This window comes from Corvus brachyrhynchos, unplaced genomic scaffold (assembly GCF_000691975.1).
Source record: "Corvus brachyrhynchos isolate BGI_N302 unplaced genomic scaffold, ASM69197v1 scaffold223, whole genome shotgun sequence".
Classification (NCBI taxonomy): Eukaryota; Metazoa; Chordata; class Aves; order Passeriformes; family Corvidae; genus Corvus; species Corvus brachyrhynchos.
Genome location: NW_008237174.1, coordinates 3,355,574 through 3,376,928, shown reverse-complemented (window position 1 = coordinate 3,376,928; position 21,355 = coordinate 3,355,574). Strand labels below are relative to the sequence as shown.

General features: G+C 40.6%; 1 protein-coding gene and 1 long non-coding RNA gene across 7 annotated transcripts in view; both read left to right on the top strand.

The window, feature by feature from the left end:
• Positions 1-9,045, top strand: part of PER2 (period circadian clock 2) — a 39,510-nt gene extending 30,465 nt beyond the window's left edge. For all 6 annotated transcript variants that reach the window (XM_017728828.1, XM_017728829.1, XM_017728831.1 and 3 more), the window contains 5 exons: positions 732-1,581; positions 3,012-3,198; positions 3,712-3,904; positions 5,470-5,620; positions 6,588-9,045. In XM_017728828.1, coding sequence (XP_017584317.1) covers positions 732-1,581; positions 3,012-3,198; positions 3,712-3,904; positions 5,470-5,620; positions 6,588-6,737 — 1,531 coding nt within the window. In that variant the 3' untranslated portion in view covers positions 6,738-9,045. The remainder of the gene's footprint in view (positions 1-731; positions 1,582-3,011; positions 3,199-3,711; positions 3,905-5,469; positions 5,621-6,587) is intronic.
• Positions 9,046-11,347: 2,302 nt separating this feature from the next.
• Positions 11,348-20,846, top strand: LOC108445343. The gene is made up of 4 exons (XR_001860167.1): positions 11,348-12,083; positions 15,542-15,650; positions 19,299-19,385; positions 20,675-20,846. It is a non-coding gene; the product is annotated as an uncharacterized LOC108445343 (long non-coding RNA).
• The last annotated feature ends 509 nt before the right edge of the window (positions 20,847-21,355 follow it).

Below are 21,355 nucleotides of genomic sequence, written 5' to 3'. Positions count from 1 at the left end.
CACAACAAGACTTGTATTTATATAGAAAGTAAATCCTGTTGGGAGGGCGTTTCCATTTTTAGTTGTATTGTGGGACCAGTGTGAACAGTGATAGTTGCATGCTATTTTCAAAACCCACAGAAAAATTTTCTGATAAATCTTGCTAGAAGATTTAACGTGGAATATTGCTTTTAGTGTCATAATGGACCTTTTAGTAACTTATATTTTGATTTTTGTCTTTTCTCTATACTATTACTGTCATGCATCTTCTTTCAAGGGACAAAAAAACCTGCTTTAGCATATTTGCTTTACTGTATCTGTGCTTGTATTCCCTTACTTTTCTTTTTCTTCTGTCTTGCCATCTTGTCTTTTGTTCAGATTTGTGGTTTTGTTTTGAGCTCCTTTGTTTTCCAGTTTTCCCCATTCCACTGTTGTGTAATTGGTGAGACAATTTGATAATGGTCTGAGTGCCTTTAAGTTAGTAATGTGATCAGCAGGATGGAAATGGCAGAGACTAGCAGTAATAGTGAGATTGTTTTGTTTATTGGGCCTAGGAGCTGTGGGTGACATTTTCAGAAGTGCTTGATATGATCTGAATTTGTTCTCATTTCAGTCTGGACTTGACTTGGAACAGAAGTCAGACACTGCTAAGCATTTTCTCAGATTTTTATCTTTATTTTTTTAGTTTTAATGGTTATACAGGTCCTGTATAGCTATATTTTTATAACCTTTCTTATAACTTTTCCTTTTGCAGGTGGCCGTGGACAAAGAAATGCCACTTCTGGAATGGATCAGCCTTGGAAGAAAAGTGGAAAGAACAGGAAATCAAAGCGCATTAAACCACAGGATTCTTCAGACAGTACAACTTCTGGAGCTAAATTCCCCCATCGGTTCCCTCTTCAAGGTTTAAATGCTACGGCTTGGTCACCATCAGAGACGTCCCAAGCAAGCTACTCAGCGGTGTCTTTCCCCACAGTTATGCCTGCATATTCCCTTCCTGTTTTTCCAGCAGCAGGGACAGTGCCACCGGCTCCTGAAACTTCACTCTCTGGTTTTAATCCCTTGCCGGACTCTGGAAATACTTGCCCTATGCAGCCATCCCAGTTCTCTGCACCCTTCATGACCCCTGTCGTGGCTCTTGTGCTCCCCAATTATGTGTACCCAGAGATGAACAATAACTTACCTCAAACCCTTTACCCCAGTCAGCCCAGCTTCCCTGCCCATTCCGCGTTCTCCTCACAGACGGTGTTTCCAGCGCAGCCCCCCTTTGCCACACCCAGCCCTTTCCCACAACAGGCGTTTTTTCCAGCACAGCCATTCCATTACAATCCACCAGCAGAGACTGAAAAGGCTCCTGTCGCAGAGCCACGCAATGACCCCTCCCGTTCCTGCACTCCACAGTCAGTGGGTCCTCAGGACCACACTTCACCACCTCTGTTTCAGTCGAGGTGCAGCTCTCCTCTGAATCTTCTACAGCTGGAAGAAACCACAAAAACTGCAGAGAGTGGAGCTCCTGCGGGTTTACACGGAGCTTTGAGTGAGGAAGGAACCATAGGCAAGATCATGACAACGGATAACGGCAGCGGGAAGGAATCCTTACCAGTAAGTCTGGATCACACCTCCCTTCTCCTGTCTCTGCTGCATCATTTTTGATCCTTTCACTTCCAGGACCTATTTGTTAATGATAGACAGAAGTTATATAATGCCAGGAGCTGGACTTGCAATTGTAGTTGGTAAATGCAAACTTCAGCAAACTGAGAAAAACATTAAGTCCAAACATTAGAGTTGTCTTAACCTTTAAAAATTAAATCTACATCATCATTCTTCTAAAGTTACACTAGGAAGCTTGGAAATATATCCTGAAAGAGTTTTGTTCCATTTCATTGACAAAAGTAAGAATATATGGATAAGCTCATTGAAAACCACTGAAATAAACTGTAAAATAATGTGGGCACTCTATATTTAGCAAAAACTTTTGTGCTAGTGAATTTGTGTGCATGGGAAGAACAATCTGTAAATGGTCTGAAAGAAGCTGATTTAAATTAAAATCACATCTGTGTTTACAAACAAACAACTAAAGTAAATGAAGAATTCATAATTTCTTGCAGACCATAACTTTATTTTTGTTTTGTTTGTTGCACTAAAGCTATGCTGAACTATTTGGTAACTTCAGGAGTTTTTTATTTCCTGGCTCATTCCAATTTGATAAATCAGTTTAACAAATAACTTGAGATGGAGTAATGTGTCTGTAAAGGTTTCCATGGTAGAAATATGTAAACTATTATTTGTGCTTTCTAAAGGCACCATAGAGTATCATTATAAATGCTGAGTCACTGATAGGATGGAGCTGCATTCCATATCTTTTTTGGCTGCCTCCTTCCATTATTCAGGAATGTGTTCAGGGTAAAGTAAATTCTTTTCATTATTACATGTTTTGCTAAGTTCTGTCAGCCTTAATTTCTAATATTTAATCTTCAAACTGACTTGCAGTCAAGTTTTGATTAGGTTAAAAATTACCGTAGTTAATGCTCCTTCTCTTAAAAATATACAAATAAGTGATCTTGCCTAGGAAGCACCTGGGAACATTTTCTTACTACTCTCAATGCTACTCTTCTTCTCATCTCACAGAGGTGGAACAGTGAGAGACTGTTGATGCAAATCTCTTTGAGGCAGATTATAGTAGGAGCAATTGCTAGTATGTTGTGTGTGGCTTGGGTAAAATCTGACTCGTCCAGGACAGTAGGTGCTGTCAAAAGAGAACAGAAAATACCTTTCTTATTTTCTCATGAAATTATATTATTAATTTTTTTAAGAGAAATTCAGTTGGTCTTACTGAAGGACCCCCTGTCTGCCTGTCAGTCCACTTCATTATTCCTTGACATGTGTTATTGGTGACTGTCTTTGAATAACTGTGTAAACATTAGAATATGAAATGAAATGGATTTATTACTAATCATTTACATTTAGTAATAAATAGCTTTGATTTTTGGTGTTTGGGTTTTTTTAATTTTGCTTTTTCTCCTTATCACTAGGCTGAGTCTCCAATGGATGCTCAAAATAGTGATGAACTCTCCATGTCCAGTGTCCTGCTTGACATTTTACTCCAAGAAGATGCATGTTCAGGCACTGGCTCAGCCTCTTCAGGGAGTGGTGTGTCTGCAGCTGCTGAGTCCCTGGGCTCTGGGTCCAATGGATGTGGCATGTCAGGGAGCAGAACAGGTAACTCAGGCAGCCAGAACTCTCCTGGCTTTTCAGAAGAGTTGGAGCGTGAGGTATTGCAAACACCATGAACATCAAGTGAAAATCTTTTTCTTTACTCCTCATTGCATAGTTTATTCTTAATTTCTTTCTTATTGCATTACACAAATGTTTTTCTATTGTGCTTGATTTACAGAATAGAACCTTTCCTAAGTGTATGTAAAACAGCCATTAAGATATTATGCAGGTATGAAGGAATAATGAAAAGACCATACTCCTTCATGTTCATTTAAAACTTTTAAATTAAAGTCAGCTAATTATCTCTTGAAATTTAATGGAGACTTCACTTGAGAATTTGAGTTTTAAAAAGATAATGCAGTTACTCAAGGGTGGAAGTTCCCTCTGTTTAAAAAAAAGTAGAATAGTGGTTGTATTTATACATTCAGTTCTCTTTAATCTTGTCTGTACTCAAAAACATTCAGATAATCTATGTATTGGACAATTTATAATGAAATGTTAAATCTCTGTTTACAGGGAGCAGTGAAACTAGTCACACCAGCAAATACTTTGGGAGCATTGATTCCTCAGAGAATCACCATAAAACCAAAATGAAGACAGAAATGGAAGAAAGTGAGCACTTCATCAAATACGTGCTGCAGGATCCAATCTGGCTGTTGATGGCAAACACAGATGACACAGTTATGATGACTTACCAGATCCCTTCACGGTAATTCAGTGGCACAGTCCTTCCTACATTCTTTATGTTGGGGAAACCAAAGTGTACAGGAGGGAAGATGTATCTGAATCTCTCTCAGTAGAAGTAAACTGGTTTTAATGTTTAGCTCAGTGTCAAGAAAAATTCTTGCTTCCTTTATATGTTTCATATACTACACAGGAACTTCTCAAGAAGGAAAAATCATTTAATTAGGATTACCTGTATTTTTAGGTCAATTTCCTGAATTGAAATGAACTGTATATATATTTTTGGAAGCTGTTTCATAGCCAGTGATTTGTAACTACTTACCTAGAAATCCCTGGTGAATATGCTTAGACCTAGGTGTGGTCTGGCCTGGAAGATCTCTAGTCCTTGGCTGTTGTCCTTGAGTGCCACATACAGTGACATGTTGCTCTTGGACTTGTGGATTTTTTTTCTGGGTTGTTAACTTTCATATGTTCACTCTCCTTCATAAATTAGGACAAGGATTAGAAGGTAAAAATCCTAAGGCTTCTAATAAAATAAACTTTTTTAAAAAATCAGAAACTCGCTACTTGAGTAGCAAAGAGCAGATATAGGGGAAAAAGGGGTGACAAGTCTGTGGATTATTTTTTTCAACCTACTTGTTTATATTTCTTGAGAGCAGTGAATGGTGTTTTGAGAAGAATAGGAGGTTTCAGTAAAAAGCCTTTGAAAGGGAAGGTAAACAAGCTTTCAAAATACAGAAGTGCAGGCATGATGGGAAAAGGAGAGAATACACTGTAAGAACTTCAGGGGGTTTTTTTAGTTTTAAAAATACTTTGACATTTCTCAGTTTTTGTAGTCTGAAGTGTTGACAGCTATAGGTAGGAATTCCAGTAGCCCATAAAAGCAGCAAAGCCTGCCAAAGAACAGGATATTTTGGTAAGAAGAGTGAAGCTCATTGTCAGAGTGTGATCCCCAAGAAGTGAAGTGTAAATCCAACCTGTTCTTAGGTATCCTATAAGGAATAGAAATTATTTTAGATTTCTTGGAACTTGCTTTCTATTGTCATCTTTTACAAGCTGCATTCCTCTATAAATGTTGCTGTGAGATGGGTTTTTGTAAGTTCCTGAGTGGAGGTAGGGCATTTGGAGAGAGAGAGAATTTTGGCTGCTGAAATAGAGCTGTTTCCTAAAGTTTAGTTCATTCTTGGTGACCTTCTTAAACACATCTTACTACTCCTGCTTTAGTATCTCCAGTGCATCTAGTGTCTGTTTTGCACTGTCCTCCCACTGAAGGGGACCTTGGAATTTCCTGCTGCAGCAGGGGGAAACCAAAGTTCTTGCTGGTTTCACTTGTGGTGCTGCCTGAGTGGCTCTAAGAAAACTGTTCTCACCAAAGGGATTTGAAAAGACAGTGAGCCAGCAGAGATGTCTGCAAATGCAGAGAGCAGCTGGAATAATCACTTTTAATTTTCTTCCAATATAAGATTTCTAAGCATAACATTCTAGAACAAAAATAGTCTTTAAAAATGTTAGTATTTGACTGTGTAACCTCATATAGGCATGAAGCCCAGAAACTGCTGAAGCTCAATTTCTAAATACATTTTATTTTAGGGATTTGGAAACAGTTTTAAAAGAAGATAAGCAGAAATTAAAGCAAATGCAGAAACTACAGCCAAAATTTACAGAAGAACAAAAAAGAGAGCTTATTGAAGTTCATCCATGGATCCAGCAAGGTGGACTGCCAAAAACTGTTGCTAATTCCGTAAGTTTAATGAGTTAATTACTTTTTCATGTATAATAGTGCTTAAATTATTAGCTGCCTATGTTAGACTCTTCCTTTCCTGTTGCTGTGAAAGCTTGGTCAATTATGAATAGGAAAAAGAAGAAATTAATTATGCATAGGAAAAAAAGGAAATTCAAACTTCTGTGCGGTGGTTTCTAGCTTGATTCAATTTAGCATAAATCTTCTTTCCAATGGAGGAAATTAAAGTACTGGTGAACACAGTGAAAGAAATTTCCTTCCTCTTTCTAAATTTCTGTGTATCTGTTTGAAATGCTTTAGCAACACAGCCAGAAGCTTCACTACATAAAAATTTCTAGTTTGTGTGCAGAAATGGATGTCCGTTGTTTTCAAAGTACAAAACGAATGGCAATATACTGGTCCTTTTTCCTATCAGACTTCTCTCTCAGGATCATGATTCTTCTAGGTAGTTTAATGGCTTGAAAGGAAAAAAAAGAAAAAACCCAACAAAAAAAGCATCCATGCAATTTTATTTGTTGTCTGTGTGTTTTACTTATTCACACCCAAATACCTGTCTGTGTTTTCTCATCCCTAAGCTTTCTGTCATTTGTGGCTTTTTTGCACAAAAGCTGTCAAACACAGAGGCTCTCTTTGCACATGAGTGCTTCAAAAGTCAGTGTGACAGAATTGCAGTGGAATCCTAATCGTGATGTTAATGTTACTGCAGCACTGATCCTACAAGCACCCACCTGGTGATCTATGGCACAACTGTTTCCAGCAGAGTTCCTGAAGTACTTTCACTGATTTACTGCACTTTATAAAATCATGGTGTGTGGAAAAGTTGTGGACTAAAATATATCTGATAGCTACAGCACAGGTGGAAAGGTTCTCTTGGAATCAAGGATTGCTTGCAGGTGGACTGTTGCTTAGAAAAGCTTTTTTTAAATTTTACTTACGAGTGCTTCTATTTTTTTTTTTTTCTTTTTAGGAATGTATTTTTTGTGAGGACAATATACAGAGCAATTTTTATACATCATATGATGAAGAAATCCATGAAATGGACCTTAATGAAATGATTGAAGATAGTGGAGAAAACAACTTGGTTTCCCTGAATCAAGTCAGTGAAGAACAAACATAGCCTTTGAGCCTGTTGTTTTGACAGTTGCTTCAAAACGACAGTGAAGGATCCATAAAGGTTTTAATCTTTTATCCAGCAAGATGAATACAGTTCATAAAAGCAAATGTGTTTTTCTTGCTCTAGAAGAGTCATTTGTGAATGAATCTCTTTTTAAATGGTGGCAATCTCTTCCCAGTAAGGACATTGTTGAAGATGGTATCGCTTTTCTTTAAAAGACTCATTTTGCACTTATATGCCTCAAGTATTTCTTTACAAACTATAGAAACTTTCATTGATGCCTACTGTTTTTTGTAGAGTGGGTTAATAAGTGCTGAAAGTATCCTTACGTGCATACGGTTCTTCAAATCTCCTTTTGGTAATGATTCAGCATTATAAATTGTTGAGCAATTTTGCTTAGTGGCTCTTTAGCATTGTTCTTAATATTTGAAGTGGTCCAGCACAGTAGAAGAAGTAACCTTCAAGGAAATCAATTCACACTTGCCCTTCTCATACCAGTTGATCCCATCCTCTTTGTTTGTCTCCTCTAGTTTTGAATGTAGGAACTTTTTTTTTCTAAGAGAAACATTGAGCTAATTTTGTAAGATGGTCTTGGGTTAAAGTACATGTTGATGTGTAAGTATAGAGGAGTGCTGGCAACTTTGTAGCCTTTTATTTAAATGGACACTGCAACACGATGGACTGTTTATTACCTTGAAGCGTAATTTCTGAGGATTTGTACTCAAGAAATCCTTATGCTTAAAGATTTTAAAGACCAAGGTCACAGAGGATGACTGCATATGCTCCAGTGTCTGTTAGACAGAGCTTGGGGTAGCTTTAACCTTTATTTCTGACTTGTTCTGTCAGGAGGTTGGCCATCAGTTTTTCCAATGTGGCTAAACAAACATCAAATTTGTATGTGACAAGGGAGGATTAGATGTGTCTTGTCATTTGAAGATAGTTCTTATAAAAAAGAAGTGATTTTGAGAATAGTGCTGACTCACTCTATTTGAATTACATAATCTCAAATTTAGCGTGGCTGGAATCCTTTGCTGTTGAAGATTTAATTTTAATGCCTCTGAGATTGTATTGACTTGAATATGTGTACTTTATGTTCTTGTGCTGTTTATGTCTGTTGAATGTGGGAAGAGAACATGAGAGAACAACTTTTAATATGTTGGTTAGTTAAAGGACATTTAGTTGCTGTACTGCTAGATGTCAGCTGTAAGTCTTGGGGTGAAAAACGACGAAAGTTAATTCAGTTAACTTCGATATGTTTGTCGTAAAATATTTTTCATGGGAAGCATTTCCTTTTTTATTAGGATAACATTTCTATTCACTGAAATTTAAGGTTATTGTCATTCTATAAAAATATTTCTCTTTGTATACAAAGAGGATGTGAAGTTAGATCTGACACCAAAAACACGCAAATGCGACTGGGATTTGCTTAGCAGAAGAAATAATTTGTGTCAAGTAATTAGCTATTAATTGGACAGTCAGGAGGAAATTTGCACTGGAGACAGGTTCTGCAGGTAGCAAAGTGTGTCAACTTGTGAAACAAGCAGAATCACAATTTAAAATAAGTAAGTATCTTAAATGTAGTGTGAAGCACTACCCAGCAAGATCTGATGCCTGTCTTTAACAGTTTAGCAAGGTCAAACGTAAATACTTGTAAATACAAAGTGAATGAGAAATTTTCAAGTGTTGGTGTTCATGTCCGATGTATTAAGTGTTTTACTCATAAATGGAACAGTGCAGCTATACCAACATATTAAATATATTTCATTTTTACATGGAAACACAAACATGGACCAGGGTTTGGGAAAAATAAAAGCTTTATATAAAAGGAGTGCATCATCATTATACAAATAATTTTCAAAGACTTCTCAACCACTTCGAACTTCTTTGCTTTAGCATGCTTTCTTTTTTCCCCATGTCTTTTTTAAATTGTCCTAATTTCTTTTATTATTTTTTTTCAATGACCATCTTGTAACCATAACTTAGTGAAAGGAAGAGAAAAGTATATTTAGAGCATTTTGTGGATGTGCTTACTTATGGACTTAATCTTGCATCCTTAAAGTGTTTGCATTTACAGGGTGGTATTAAAATATTTTCCTGTAACTTTAAATCTACATGCCTCCATTTATAGATAAGATTCTGAAGCTGTAATTTTTCCAAACTGTTGTAAGATGATTTATTTGTGATGACACTTTGTCAACATGTCAACAATGTTTTCTGTACACTGTGCAATATATTTTGGTTTTGCCACTTGTGACTAATTTTTATGACTTTGCTTTTTAGAAAACTGGTAAATAAAACAGATATATTTTTAGTTGCCTTTTTGTTTCTTGAGGCTTCTACTACAAGTAAGAAGTCAGAATATGTGCTTTCCTTGATGGTTTGTGAGCTGGTATTTCAAACTCTAGAGCTTGCAGTGATGTTAGCTCTGGCTTCCTGTCCTGGAGTGAAATTGCTGCCAGCTTTTCTGACCTGTAAGTTTAGTGGCCACATGGAAGATTGAATCTTTATATTAACAAGTTGTTCTGAAATCATGTACAAATTTCCTGGAAGAGCATGTGCAGCTGGGCTCTGTGTTGTTCAAATCTGCCAGAAGACACCTTTGTTGTCCTTTTTGCTTTGTTCAGTGTCTGAACAAAAAAAGCTGCAGCCCCTGAGCTTTCACAGGGGTAGCATAGGGGCAGAGAATTCCAGTTATGGCCCTTGGATTTGCTCTGTACAGTGATTATCAGTCTTCTGTTGAGGTGTGAGGTGTTGTCTTTGAAGATTGCTGAAACCTTTCAAGCTGGAGTGCTTCCCTGTTCATGTTTAATTCTCTGGTGAGTGGAACAGTGCTGGTGCTCAGGGGTTGGACTGTTCCTCCTGTTCAGAAGGTACTCAGGTTATAAGACCTTCATTAACTCTTTTTCTCCATGGCTGTGTTTTGAGAGGTTTGTGGAATTTTTAAATAGAGCAAGCTAATACGAGCCCTGATTTGGTCATAAAAGACCCAGATACTTCTGTAAGCTGCAAAATCAAGGTGTTTGGGTGCCACAAAACAGGTCGGCACACAGGTGAATTGCCTTCACACCAAGGGGAGAATGGTGGTGGTGTGCACTTAATTGCCAAGACATGCATTTTAAAACATGCTTGTTCAACACATCATCCAAGTGCCTTTGAAGTCCTCTGATTTAACCCTAAATTTGTGGGCAGTTCTGTGTATGTCTGAGAACACTTTTGTCCTAACAGCACCTCGGTTCCTTGCTCAGGTGAGCATGCGGAGGGGAGATGTGTTGATGAAGCTCTTGACAGAGCTACAAACCTGAGTGTCACCCACGTGAACAGGGTACCTGTGCCACTTGGGAGGTGCTGGCATTTGGATGCAAGTTCTGGTAACTGATACAGAACCTTGGGAGAACTGAGGTGCTGCTGGTGGGATAAACTACCAGGTACTTCTGCTTTTGGTAATTTTTTATTTCAATTGTAAATGTAATAAGAGTACGAGTTAAATGTAACTTCAGGTATTCAGGTACTCCTCCCTGGTGAGGTGCCTTCTGCACCCAGAGACAAGGGCTTGTACTGCAGAGCTTTTAGGAGGAGCCTTTGTCCGAGTTTTCTCCCACCTCAGTAGCCCCTAGGTGTCACTGGTGTCCTGGGATCATCTTTGGCAGCGTTGCCACCCCTGTTTGTCTTTATTCAGCTTCCTGTATGTTGGGGCTGTTGAGTTTGCTATGACATTATTTGATGTGAAGTGAAAGCTCTGTGGCTTGAATTTCAAATAAAATGATGAGAAAGTTCATGCTGAAGAGCTGTTGGCCCAACGACAGTGAATGCAAACATAAGCTCTCCTTGGAAAAGGGAAACAGATTGCTGAAAGCATCAGATTTTAGTCCACTTAACAGCTGTCATGAATTTGGAGGTGAAAAAAGGTGCTGTCCTTACTGAGAATTAAGATCCTTGATATTTAGTTCGTCTCTAGCAAGGGTGGAAAGAACCCAATGCATTGATAAGCCTCTGACCCAAAAAAGAACATGGTGAAATGAGTTGCATGTTTGTGGCAAAGTAACAAACAGATGACTTAAAGGAGAATAAGGTTTGTGGGTGTAACTTCCAGAAATTCCACTGTTTCATTGATCACAAGTGCTTAGGAGCTTAAGAAATTTATTCAGTATATTGAACAAGGCAATGAACAGCTCAGAAGCTCCTTTTTCTCGGGGGCTGTGGAAGAGGACCTTATTTTTAGGGGTGGTACACAAGGTGTGTAACAGCTTTGTCTGTGCTTCCCTGAAACAACTTAAAATACCAAACAAACAAAAAACTAAAACCAAACTTCTCCAGGCTTTCTAAGTGGAAAAGTAACATAAGACTGGGTCGAAACTGAGACAGCTGAACTCTTAATCATGGGTATTTCTCTTGGTATCTGCTGATAAAACATGAGCTCCATCAGGCTGCTCTGTGCAATAGCAGTGTGTGTGGTGAAGTTTCATTCTCCAGTATTTCTGGCTCTGTAGTTGCAGACAGAGAAGCTGCTGTGGCAGCACATGAATAGTGTTGAACCTTAGTGGATAATACAAAGTGTGAAAACACTTGCCACTCACTTAGAGAGAAAATGCCTTTTAGCTGAAGGACACATTGTGAAAGAGGCCCAGTGTCCTGAGGCAGGTGCCGTGGCATTGCTGATGGATGTCCAGGGGTGGGTACAATGCTGTCTGTGTAGTGCAGAAAGGGGAAATGAGCAGTGCTCCAGAGCTCAAGCACCTGCTGCAGCTGGGGTGAAGGGTTTGGTGGGGCAGCCACTACACCCTCAGCCTTAGAGGGATGTACTGCTTTGCACTTCATTTGTTTTCATTTGTTTTGGAGACAAATGCATGGGTGGGTTAAAATTTCCTGGTATTCCAGGATTTGTCAAGGTGTACTTCTTGCTCTCCAGTCTGTAGTAAAACAGGATATACTGAATTTATTACTCTCTTTAAATTGTTACAGTGGTCTAAAAGTAAACTGCTTGTGTTGCTGTTGCACTGCCTGCTTCAAAAATTCTCCTTCTGTCCAAGAACTTACTGGCTATGCTTTTCCTTTTTAAAGAACCTGTCTGACTAATGCTTGTCTAAGGTGAGGTCTACTGCTTTCCCTTCTGTTGTCACCAGATGACTCCCTTGGAAATCTGTGGCCTTTTTGCATAGGGTACTGGATAAATTTAGCAAATGTACTTCTCTAATTGGCTGTAGTCTTTAATTTGCTTAGCTATAGGAAGCAGAAGAAGGGTTGGGTGGGTGGCCTGTGCCTACCCCTGCTCTGGTGTAGAGGAGCACTGGGACTGGAGCGGCTCAATTGTGTGGAGCCTGGTGGGATGGACTCGGTTCTTTCAGCTTCCAGGTAAGTGGTGTGGGTTACACAGGCATTTACACTAATGATTTAATCTGAGCCATCTGTCCATTCTGTTTGCTGTGACTCGTGTTCCTCCTGACTGCCTCTCTCTAGCTTTTAAGTGTTTGCAGTTTTGTTGGGAGCATATAAAGACTGAGGCTGACGCACGCATAAATTAGGCTCAGGACTTTCTTTGTGCTTGTGTTAATAAACTTCTCTCACCTCTTCTAACTTTCAGTCTCAATTTTGAATACTGGCAGATCTGCCCTCACATATTTTGGAAAACTGTTCTTTCATGGTTTAGTTGCATTTCTAAATTAGGTAAAAAACCAGAGGCTTCTGATGAAAATGGTTAATTAGATTGCAGAGTAGTAACTTTGTGCTGAGCAGTACCTGCAATGCAGAGGTACTGTTTCTTCTAGAGTCCTAAAATACATAGTTTGTTTCTGCAGCAGTACAGGATTCTAGGAAATAAAATCATGTTATTTTTCTCTTGCGGTGAGAGAACACGTATAATTTACTATACCAACCAGTATATTTCAGTATCAAATGGTATGTAAGTGAACCATTTTGTAGTTTTCATTGTTCAATGGAATAGCTATCTTCTAGTGTAGTTTCTCTTCCTGTTTAGGCCAAATGGGGTTTCAATTTACTTTAAAAAAAAAAAAAAATCTCTCCAGGAAATAATGGAGTTTAAAAAAAACCCAAACATATCTGCCTCAGGGCATGGAAAACCTAGGAATGACCTGAAATGGCTCTGGCTGCAGGAAGAGCTTTAGAGTGTCGTGGAGGGCTCAATAAGGAGCCCAGCTCTGATGCTGCTCTGCCTGTGCCTTCAGGGCCTCGTACAGAGACTCAGTTCCCAGCCTGGGGCCAAACGCAGCATCTTCTGTATTGCAATTTGTGCGTTTAAAAAGCATATGGCGTGACACAATGCGGGGAGCAGGGACAATGGGAGGAATGTGGCCATCGGGAGTTATTTCCAGTGTCTATACGCAGTTGTCTTTACAAGCCTCCTCCTTTTTTGTGTTCTGAAGAGCTGCTGCCTGCCTGTGAATAGGGAAGACTTTGTCCCAGCTGCTCAGAGCAGGGCCGGGAGGGGAGGGGGGGGTGGGCAGAAGAGCCTTCTGTTCAGATCTGATTTCTAGGGAGATGCACGCTTCTTCCTAAACTCCACATCCCTGCAGGCGGCTGACGGCTGCAAAACTTCTGTTCACTCTTGGTTGCCTTGAAATTCTTTTGCCTCCCTTCCTTTTAGCGACAAATCCAAGTATAAATACATTTATTTTAGAATTCTGCTGAAATTTTTTAACTGCCAAAGCCCCGTGGCAATACTGAAGGATTCCCACATCATGTAAAGAACTAGGAAATTCTTCCGTTGTCTTTAGCTTCCATTGTCTTTTAGTATACAAAAATATGGTTACTAAACTCTTTTCAATAAAGGCTTCTAAAGCTTTGGATGTAGTCAGGCAGTGAATTTCATATTATTTTAGTAATAAATACCTTGCATTACATGAGCAGTGAATTTAAAGGAGTTCAGCTATAAAGACCTGATTAGGAACACGCATATGAACAACATTGTTTTATTAGTCTTACCAGTCTCCCTAAAATACCTGTCCTGTGTGTGCTCTACCATTAGGAGGTGATGCTTAAGTCTTAAATTTAAATAGTAGAATTTTCAGGGATTTCTGGCTTGGATTTTTAAGGGAAATCTGTTTGCTTGTTTGGCTTTTTCTTTTTTCTTTTTCTTTTTTTTTTTTTTTTTTTTTTTTTTTTTTTTTTTTTTTTTTTTTTTGGTCTGATAGTCTCTTAGCTAACAGCCAGGATAAAGGTGTCCATATCTCAATCTGAGAAAACCATTTATAGTCTCGCATCGATTTCATGGCAGAATGATATAAATTGAAGCAGACTGCATACTGTAAATGGTTTCACAGGTTTCACTTACTGACAGAATTAGTTTGATGAAGTGATATATGACTGCCTTTATCACCTAATTTAGTGTTCATAGGCCTGTGAAGTTTATGGTGTTACCTTTCACTCATTACACTGACAAGCGTGGCTTTGCAGGTAGAGTCTGTTTGGGTGGATTTGACAGGATCAAAGAGCCCAAAGGCTCAGGAAGTTGTCAAACATTGACGCTACCCACGGTGCCTTCTGAGGGGACAAACTGCAGCCATGCAGGGGAGTTTGGGGTATCTTGGGCACGGTAAATCTACTCCATGGCTGAATAAGCTGGCAGTAAATCAGGGGCAGGAAGTGCAGCACTGATCTGGTTTGAGAAGGGCCCATAAATGGAGGTGGCACTTGTCACCTCGATAATTTATACAGTCCAGCTTGCTTATTCAAGCATTTCCAAAGAAAACTTGTAAAACTTTCAGATGTAAAATTTGTCTTTCAGTTGAGAGGAGAGTATGAGGGAGAGAGGTCTGTACTATTTGTTCTGCAGGGGTACTCCCAGGAGTATGGATGCAAGAGCCTTCCCCAAATTCTGCAGGCTTTATCAACACATAGCGGTGACTTGAAGCTGGTTGCCAAAACTTACTGTGAGTAAATTGCTGTAATTAAATGTATCCCCAGCCCTCCAAGCATTGTGTGTTTCTGTACTGCTAAGGCTGTTAGATAAGGCTGGGGTTGAACTGTGTCACCTGGGCTATATATAGAAGGTGGCAGTTTGCTGCTCTTGGAAACATTTGGGTTGTTGCACTCTGGTTTGTGACTTTCATGAAAGAATTGGAGGAAGAGGATAATAACACAGCTCCAAAGGGCACTGCCTCTTTGAAACTGCTTAACACTGCCTTTTAAAAAATGGTTTTATCAACAGCAAAATACAATTTTTCTTTCTTTGGGTGAGATACAGGGGTGCTTGTCAGAGAGAATTTGAGAAAGAAACAAAGATGAATCCCTCTTGAGGCCTGAGGATGTTTGGACCGTCAGGAACAGTTTAATTGAATAGAAGTGAGGAGTTGTTAAAGTACAGGCAGAAAAGAAGGACACAGGGTTAAATCTGTGTGTGTCTATAATCTGTGACCATAACAAACGAGAAAGCTGTCAAAATAGGGAAAGTTGGGATTGCCCTGTGTCTAGACAAAAAATCAGAACAAAAAAATTTAAGGAGGACAGAGAAAAGTTTAGAGCTTTTGGTAAAAGAAGCTACAGCTGCAGAACCCAATCCCACGAAGGGCTGTGTTCATCTGGGCTGTGTGCTAAGCTGCATTGTCAGATCAGTACAGATCTGAACTTTAAGGCAGCATGAGTCAAATCAAAACTGTGTGTCCAGGCACTTCAGATTTGGTTGCTTTGAAAACCAACCCCCAAGTAAGTAATTGGGCTGCTTGAATCTCTTTGCAGATTTATTCAGAAAAATGTCTAAAATAACATTGTCCAGACGGTTCCTTAATATCAAATGTTCTCTGACAACACCACCAGTAAGTACAAAACATGTATAAAATGATACTCTTTTGTTCCAGGGGAAGGACAGGGGAAGTGAAGCCCTTCCGCTTTTGAAGGTGTGTTTGATTTCATGCTGCTCAGATGCCATGGTTACAAGCACTGCAGAAAACAAACCCCAAGCACCAGGTAGGCTCTCTCCATGTTCTCCACCAGTTCCCATTTCCCTGCCCATTACTGAGATTCTAACAGGAAATGGAGCAAGGTTGAAGGCCCATGTGTTTCAGCATCAAAAAGGACCAGAAGTCAAAATCTTCTAATTTGGGCCAGAAAGCCAAATCTCCCCATTACACTGTAGGATTCTGCTACATTTCTAGGGGGGGGATGTGGTGTGAGCAACAGTTTTGTTTTGGTTTCTCACCAGCAAAAAATGAAGGAAAGGTGAAGACAGCACACTTGGTGGAGACTTTCTCACAAACTGGTCTGTTTCCCCAGAAGTGGTGGAACAAACTGGGATCCACGGCTAAACCCCTTCTTGCTTGGCCAGCCATTGCTGTGTTCTCATGGCAAGGACCTGTGTGTCACTCCATGTGCTCAGTGACTGTGCAAATGCTGCACTGGAAAAGTCACAGCAGGACTACCAGACCAGGGAGTCCACCTGTTTGTGTAGACAAGATCTAAAAGCACCTGGCATGGAATCTAATGTATTCAAGGAGGGAGCCAATACCTGAGAATTCCCGTGGTATTGCCAGCACTGCAGGGATCCATTTTCCCAGGGCAGGCAGTAGGCATGCAAGCATTGTGTTTGGGAGGGGAAGGGAAAGAACAGAAAACCCACACCAAACCAAAGAATGCTTGACTATATGTAACTTTTTTCTTTCCTGATCTACTTATTTTGCATGACATGGATTATGTTTGTTTGCATATTTCATTTTCCATCTGGCCTATGTCATTTGCATCTATTAATTTTAAATGCATTTGTGTGGCTGAGTCAGAGTGGTCATTGCTAGGCTGACCAAGGAGAACCCTTCTCTGAAATGTTCAGTGTTGGGTGGAATTTAACTAATCTGTTTGGGTGACCAAAGAGAACAAGTAGAGTGTATGCATCTGTCATTCACCCATCAACACTTGCTCTTCATGTAAGACCTTAGTGATTCATCCAGTACCTGAGTCTCATAATATTTAAGTCATAGGAGACTTGGGAATGTAAAATTTGAGGAGGGTTTTTCAGATGAATTGGCCAGTTAGGCAGTAAAACTCCGAGCTTGAGAGACACATGACCAGTTCTCCATTAATGTAATTCTGAGGTTAAAGTCACACTGCCTGAATACAGAATGGAGGGAAGAGTGTCTGGCAGCAGACTCCATCCTGGGAAACTGAGAAGATTTTGCTTGCTTTGAGTGTACTTACTTGAATTTAATGTACGATACAAATTAAATGCAAGAAAACATTGGCTTGATTCAACAGCAGTCATTCCTGTGGCTGGCAGTAAGAGGCTTGATTTTAGGGAAGATCTGACAGTTCTGAGAGGTCAGCAGATGCTCTGGCCTTACAGATTCATTCTCCCTCATAGTCTAAATAAGAGTTCTTTAGTCCCCTTCCCTTTTTCCTTTGCCCTTTGCCTCTCTGTGCTATGAAATGATTGATTTTAACAGCTGTAAATTGGTGTGTGACTGTATAAACCCATAAAAGACACATGGAAGTTGTTGGTAAATTCTGGTTTTATCACCTTTCTCCTCAAGAAACCCTGAGATAATACTTCTCCCTTCTTTGTATAGCTCTCGATAGAACTAAACAAGACCAAACTGTTATTGGCTCTGATTATAACAACTTGCACATCAGCATGATGTTTTTGTTGCATCTTTTAAAAAACATAAATAAATCCCAAGGTGTTAAAGCAAGCAGGTACATATTGCTGGAAATGCATCCAATAGACCTTCTAGCAAAAAGCTGACAATTAAGAATTTGGTTGGTGGTTTTTGTTTGCTTTTTTTTTAAAGGGGTTCGGGGAGTAGATTGTAATTTCATCAATAGAGAGAGGAGTGGTGCTTCTGGGAAGGAACTCAGTCCTGAGTAAGCACAGAGCAGCATTAGGGACTTGGGTTTTTGCACTGTGTTTTCCCTTTGCCACTGGAGTTTTGTAGCTGTGGAGCGACGCTCCGGCTCGGCGCTGGCTGAAAGGATGTGAATCATTTTTCCTGCTTCCTGCAGCAGTTGAAAGTGCAGTGTGTCCCACTGCTCCTGGCGGGGCCAGCCACTGTGGTCACTGTGAGATAGCAGAGCAGCAGCTGTGCAGCCCTGCTGGGGGTTCCAGGCCCACCAGGTGTGGTGTGGGAGTGCTTGTGCCCTTTGGGTCTTAAAACCTTCTCTTTGAGACTAAGTGCATTCAGGAGCTTTCCAAATTCTGTGTCACTTTCTATAAAGCTTACTGGGAACTAAAGGACATCCTGGGTACTCTGTAGAGGTACCCTAAGGCTCCTGAGGAGTCTTGGACTTCAATGAGAACGTGTGTTGGCTTAGTAAGAAATGCTGGTTCAACTGAGGGATTAATGAGTAGGAGGCTTGCAGCTGCTTGGGGAGTAGCAGCTCCTCAGCAGAGATTTGCTCCAGAATCCTAGATTTTGGTAACAAGCTGTGTGCTCCCTCTGCATGGATGAGGGGATTCAATTACGCTCCTTTTCTGACCAGTTAATCTGCTCCTGTGAACGACAGAGAGAATCTGGACCAGGCTCATGGGTGTAAAGTAGTCTCAGGCTCCTGGTACTGTGCTGGCATCTGCTGAGGATCTGTTGAGCAGGAAAGGAATCTGAGTATGTTGTTTTGGAAAGTGGCAGTGTGTAGGTAGATATTATCAATGTTGGGGTCAGCCATGAGTAATGAGGCTGCCAAGGGTGGTTGTAAACATCGAGTAACATTTGCAGGCCCAAAGGAGGCAAATTTGCTCAACTTGTGTGATTCGGTCCTTGATGAGACGTGGAGGCTGTGAACAACCTCTCCTCACTGGTGGAAGAGTTTGATGGGGCTGCTGATGGAGTTGATGTGTCTCTTCTGGGCTTCCCCCCCTTCTCAGTATGTGGAACATTGATTACAAAACCTGTTGCGTGGTGACCGTGGAAGGGGTTTCATAGTGACTTTGCTCAGCACAGGCTGGTTCTGGTGAACTTAGCTTAGGCTAGGAAGATTGGAAGGCTGAAGTTTTATTTGTGTGTGTGTCTCAGTCATGGGTGGTGCAAAGCCCAAAACACAGCCAGGCTTCTACAGGGGCCACAAGAAGCTGAAACCCATTCAGGAACTCCTGAGTGGGCACACTGGCTCTGGGTGATGCCCAGCGATGTCCCTTCCCACTCAGTGGGCACAGGCACATCATTTTAAGGATGCTTTAAGCTGTGCCTCTCTGGTGATGATTTTAAATTAGGCTCCTCTGCTTTGTACTTCAGTGGTGCAGGAGCTTTGCAGAGTTCAGCTGGGGGTGACTGAATCTGTGCAATTCCTGAAGTGGCCCGTGAATGCATGTTTGAAGATGCCTTAGGTCTGAGCTTTCTCAGATACAAAGAAAACAACTCTCCTTGCTTTCTAACTTATATTTTAGCCAGAGACCAATGCAAAAACTATAAAACCGCAAATTGAGTTAATTTTACACTTAAGAAATCTAAGGCCAGAAGGGATCAGTTAATATAATTACTTGTATGTTGTTGTTTTACTAAGTAGTTTTTGTTTGTAACCAAAGCAACTTGTATTTGCTTCTGGAAATACATTCTGTCTCACTTGACATTAAAAGAAAGGAAATACATTACTTCTTCTAGTGTCTAATTTCAATCTTTTTCCTTCTCATTTCAGACAATCTTGACCTACTATCTGGGTCTTGGCACTTAAGGCTCTATGTTTTGATTAAAAGACTTTTTGAAGCCATGACTTCCTCACCTGGTAAGTGAGCTATAGAACGTGTAATGCAACATAGGCAGTATAACTAATCAAATCACCCTCAGTCATCATCTTGTTTAACTAAATTAACTTAAGGCCTCAGGCTGTGAGGTGTATTTTCATGTTTGAATGTTTTCTGAACCAGCTTGGGGTTTTTTTAACCTCCTTAAAATGCAGTGCAATGAATTTCATTTGCTGAAAACTATAATGAAATGCTAATGTTGTATAGGGAGCTAAAATCTCATGGAAGGAGACAGACAATTTTCCCCCCTTTGCTTTTTCTTTAGCTTAGCTCATGCAGAAGCCTGAGAAGCTCAAAGTGGACAATTTAGTGACACTATCCATTTAGATAACTGTGGACTCGGGAAGTTGCTAGAGGATGCAACTTGGAACCAGGCATCTCAGGCAAAAAAAAAAAAGATAATATCTCTTAGGAGGACGGGTAGGCTTCTGGTGAAGAGAGCTGGATTAGTGTGTGAAACCATTGTGCTCTGCTGTGGAGCAAGATGAGAACAGGAGTTGTGCTGCTCAGCCCAGTTGTTTTCATCTCCAGAGAAAAGAGCAGTGGCTTGGACACAAGTTTCAGTGTGTTCCAGCAGCTGAACACGGGATTTGTAAAACCTGTGTGTCTGCAGGGTAGAGGAGCAGTCAGGACTGGAGAGCTGCTTCTGTGCGTGTGCAGAGCTGTGCTTGGACATGGGCCCAAACACTGGGAAATCCTGAAACTGGGCTCCAACAGCTGGAGCTGTCAAGAGTGGATGGCCCCTTGGGGATGTAGGGTTGTTTTCTGGGCAGAGTTTACCATAACGTGGCAAGGCTCTGGGTGCCAGGATTAACCAACACTCATTCCAGCACTTCTCATAGGAATAAATCCTCCTTGATGTTTGATATTGTTCTGCTAACAGCAGCATCTTGGGTGGCAAGAAATGTAAACTGTGTTACACACAGGAACCAACTGCCTGCTTAGCAGAGATTTGCTGCATGATGTCTGTGCATCCCCTAGACCTGCTGCTGAGGCCTGGGCTGGTTTTATTCTTCTGTCCTTTTAATTGGAATAGAGACTGAAACATTTATTTGGAGAGGGAGACTGCAGAGAGCTGCAGGATACTTGCTAGTGGGAGATGAAAGAAGATATAAGTTGATTTGTATGCTTTAAAAGCTTGATCTTGCCTCCTGGCTAGAGGCTCTGATGAAAGACCTGGTACACGTTGCCAAGAGGCTGGGAGGAGGTTTGAACTCTAAGTCCTCCCAGCTGACCTGGTCTAACAAGGAGCATTTTCCCCCTGTAACAGGTGTGAGTGACTGACATGCAAAGAGGGGAAAATGAGCCCTTCTTTCTATTATTCTTCACCTGCATATCAAACGAGAGCAGTCCTGTTAGAGTGCTGCCTCTCTCTCCTTTTACAAGGCAGTGCACTGTCAGATCAGACAGTCTGTTTGTATTACTTTGGAATGGAAAAGAATAAAGGCAGTTTCTATAAAGGACTTGAAAACGCTTCCCTGTTTTTTCATCAGAGCTGTTGGAAACCTTCCTTCCCCACACTGCCCCTTCTCTAGTCCCACCCCCAAAATGCTCACCTCTTCCTGCCTTTGTAAGGGAAGTGTCAGATTTGACACCTTTGCAGTAAGGTACAGAAATGCAAATGGACAAATCCAGCAACACCTAATCAGAGGATGTAAACTTTCTGTGAACCTAATTTGTGGATTTAGAAAAAAAAGGCATATTGCTAACACGTTTCTAAAATGCTTTTGACACTACTGAAAAACTCCTAATAGTACTCTCTGACCTGGCTTTTCTTTTCAGCCGGTGGAGGACTGGTAAGTGCTCAGGGGAAAGGCTCTTCCCAACCATTTCAGCTTTGGGAAAGCAGCTGTCCAGGTGGCCTCACAGCCCTGCTGCCTGTTTCTTCCTGCAGCAGAGGGAACGGGTGTGCCCAGGTCTCCAGCCGGTGTGGTCCATGTGCAGGGAGCCA